This window comes from Trichoplax adhaerens, genomic scaffold (assembly GCF_000150275.1).
Source record: "Trichoplax adhaerens TRIADscaffold_11 genomic scaffold, whole genome shotgun sequence".
Taxonomy (NCBI): Eukaryota; Metazoa; Placozoa; class Uniplacotomia; order Trichoplacea; family Trichoplacidae; genus Trichoplax; species Trichoplax adhaerens.
The window spans coordinates 1,826,671-1,829,536 of NW_002060953.1; the positions used below are offsets into that span (position 1 = coordinate 1,826,671).

Below are 2,866 nucleotides of genomic sequence, written 5' to 3' on the forward strand. Positions count from 1 at the left end.
ACCATGCATATATAGCAGTGGGTAGTCGCCAAGCGCATAGGGGGGCTGCGGCAAAAACATGCAAAATGCGGTGATGGAGGAAAAAACAAGCGAAAGGAAATAACGGTCGCTGATGGATAGTAAGCAAGGAGGAAATGGCCTGAGAAAATAACTTGACTGGAATCTGCGGTACAGTGTCAAGTACAGTACAGTACAGTACAGTACGGTACAGTACAGTACTATTGCCGGTAAAACCATGGAAGAACAAAGCCAATCGTCATCCACCAATGATAATAATCGCTATTGTCCGGGCGAACAATACCAACATTGATTCAAAACAAGCTCGAGAGGGTGACAGTATATAAACGATGGTTGAGCCATAGTCGTCCTGTACTTTCGGCGACAACGCACTGCGAAGGGACTTGGCATTTCGATTTCCAGTTTTGCTTTCTTATCCTTTTCACTTTCTCTTGAAAATCAATTGCAATCCAATATGGCAGACGATGATGTTGCAGCTTTAGTCATTGACAATGGCTCCGGTATGTGTAAAGCCGGATTTGCTGGTGATGATGCGCCTCGAGCCGTTTACCCGTCCATCGTAGGTCGACCTCGCCATCAAGGTGTCATGGTTGGAATGGGTCAAAAAGATTCTTATGTCGGTGACGAAGCTCAAAGCAAGAGAGGTATCCTTACCTTGAAATATCCTATCGAACACGGTATTGTCACCAATTGGGATGATATGGAAAAGGTAAGCCACCACGTTAGCCTTTTTGAGGGACAATCAACCCATCCAAAGGGAATGGTTTGATTGCCGCAATGCTTGTTGATAATTGAAATGGTTTGAAAAAGATAAAATAAAATAAAGCAAAAATTCAACCCCACCTTGTTTTATTGGGATTCTTACCTAGATCTGGCATCATACTTTCTACAACGAATTGCGTGTAGCTCCAGAAGAGCATCCCGTCTTATTGACGGAAGCTCCCTTGAATCCTAAAGCAAACCGTGAAAAAATGACTCAAATCATGTTTGAAACATTCAACAGCCCTGCCATGTACGTCAACATCCAAGCCGTACTCTCCTTGTATGCTTCTGGTCGCACAACTGGTATTGTCATGGATTCTGGCGATGGTGTTAGCCATACTGTCCCCATCTATGAAGGTTACTCTCTACCCCATGCCATTATACGTCTGGATTTAGCTGGCCGCGATTTAACCGATTACTTGATGAAAATTTTAACCGAACGTGGCTATAGTTTCACCACCACTGCTGAACGTGAAATTGTGCGCGACATGAAAGAAAAGTTAACTTATGTTGCATTAGATTTTGAGCAAGAAATGCAAACTGCCGCCTCCAGTTCAAGTCTGGAAAAGAGCTACGAATTGCCTGATGGTCAAGTCATCACCATTGGCAATGAGCGATTCCGTTGTCCTGAAACTCTCTTCCAGCCTGCTTTCATCGGCATGGAATCAGCTGGTATTCATGAAACGACCTACAACTCCATCATGAAATGCGATGTCGACATTCGTAAAGACTTGTACGCTAATATTGTATTATCCGGCGGTACGACCATGTTTGCTGGCATTGCTGATCGTATGCAAAAGGAAATTTCTGCCTTGGCACCTCCAACCATGAAGATTAAGATTGTTGCTCCTCCTGAAAGGAAATACTCCGTTTGGATCGGAGGATCCATCTTGGCTAGCTTGTCTACCTTCCAACAAATGTGGATCTCCAAGCAAGAATATGATGAATCTGGCCCATCCATCGTTCACCGTAAATGCTTCTAAAATGGTCGTTCATAGGCTGAATAAATTTCTTTCAATTTCTTATTATTCCAAAGCTCTACTATTTAATCTGCAATGACAATTTCCATAATTAATTATAATAAAATTGATTTAAAATCTGCATCAATTTGCGTGCCCTGTTTTTTGTTTCTTTGCTGCCGTGGAGTTATCGCATGAGTTGCCAGATAGCCCTATCAGTATGAATCATGATTTCATAGCGGATAGATTGCGATCACTAATAAGTTTATTGACATCTGTACTTGTATTTGCATTACCACTGACAATTGTGATTAACTTAACTTAATGAATGACGTTGTTCTTAATTAAATTAATTTACGGTTACATATTTAAATGCCATCCATTATTTTCAACGCTGGAAAATAATAACTCTGATTACCATTCTCTAGACCGCAGTGTTGAAATAGTGGTTAAAAAGATCAAGCATGGGCGTAGCAATATTGATAAAAATTTAAAAATCAAATCACCGTGCTGTGTATTACCTAATAGTTGTTCGAACAAGGCCATGATAAAAGATAATGTAGAACTACACAATCTTTGCCCCCCCCCTCCCTCCATAACATTCTTTTCGTAAATTATTACTTTTTGTGCGAATGTCCCATTTTGAGGAGTACAGTATCTGGCCTATTCGCCGTAATTATTTGATGCTATAAATTAAATGATTACTTTTTGTGCGAATGTCGTGTTTTAAGGAGTACAGTATCTGACCTTTTCGCCGTAAATATTTTTTGCCAGAAAGTTGACTTTTCTGCGAATGTCCTATTTTGAGGAGTATAGTATCTGGCCTTTTCGGCTTTAAATATTTTATGCTAGAAAGGCGACTTTTTTGCGAATGTCCTACTACGAGGAGTATACTATCTGGCCTATTCGACGCAAATATTTTATGCTAGAAAGTCGACTTTTCTGCGAATGTCCTATTTTGAGGAGTGTAGTATCTTGTCAATTCGGCGCAAATATTTTATACAAGAAAGGCGACGTCCACTCTAAATGACTTTGAAAATCCAGTATACTATCGGAAGGAGTCCATACAGGACTGCATAAATCTGTATTTTAGGAAAAGACAGGCCGTGCTGGTCTTATACAATTTG

The 2,866-nt window shown here is 40.5% G+C and overlaps 1 protein-coding gene across 1 annotated transcript; it reads left to right on the forward strand.

The window, feature by feature from the left end:
* Positions 1-472: 472 nt before the first annotated feature.
* TRIADDRAFT_63375 (non-muscle actin 6.2) lies at positions 473-1,869 on the forward strand (the record flags this gene model as incomplete). Its single annotated transcript, XM_002115504.1, has 2 exons — positions 473-727; positions 888-1,869. The coding sequence occupies 2 exons, from the start codon at positions 473-475 to the stop codon at positions 1,761-1,763; spliced, it is 1,131 nt and encodes a 376-aa protein (XP_002115540.1). The 3' UTR covers positions 1,764-1,869.
* Positions 1,870-2,866: the final 997 nt, after the last annotated feature.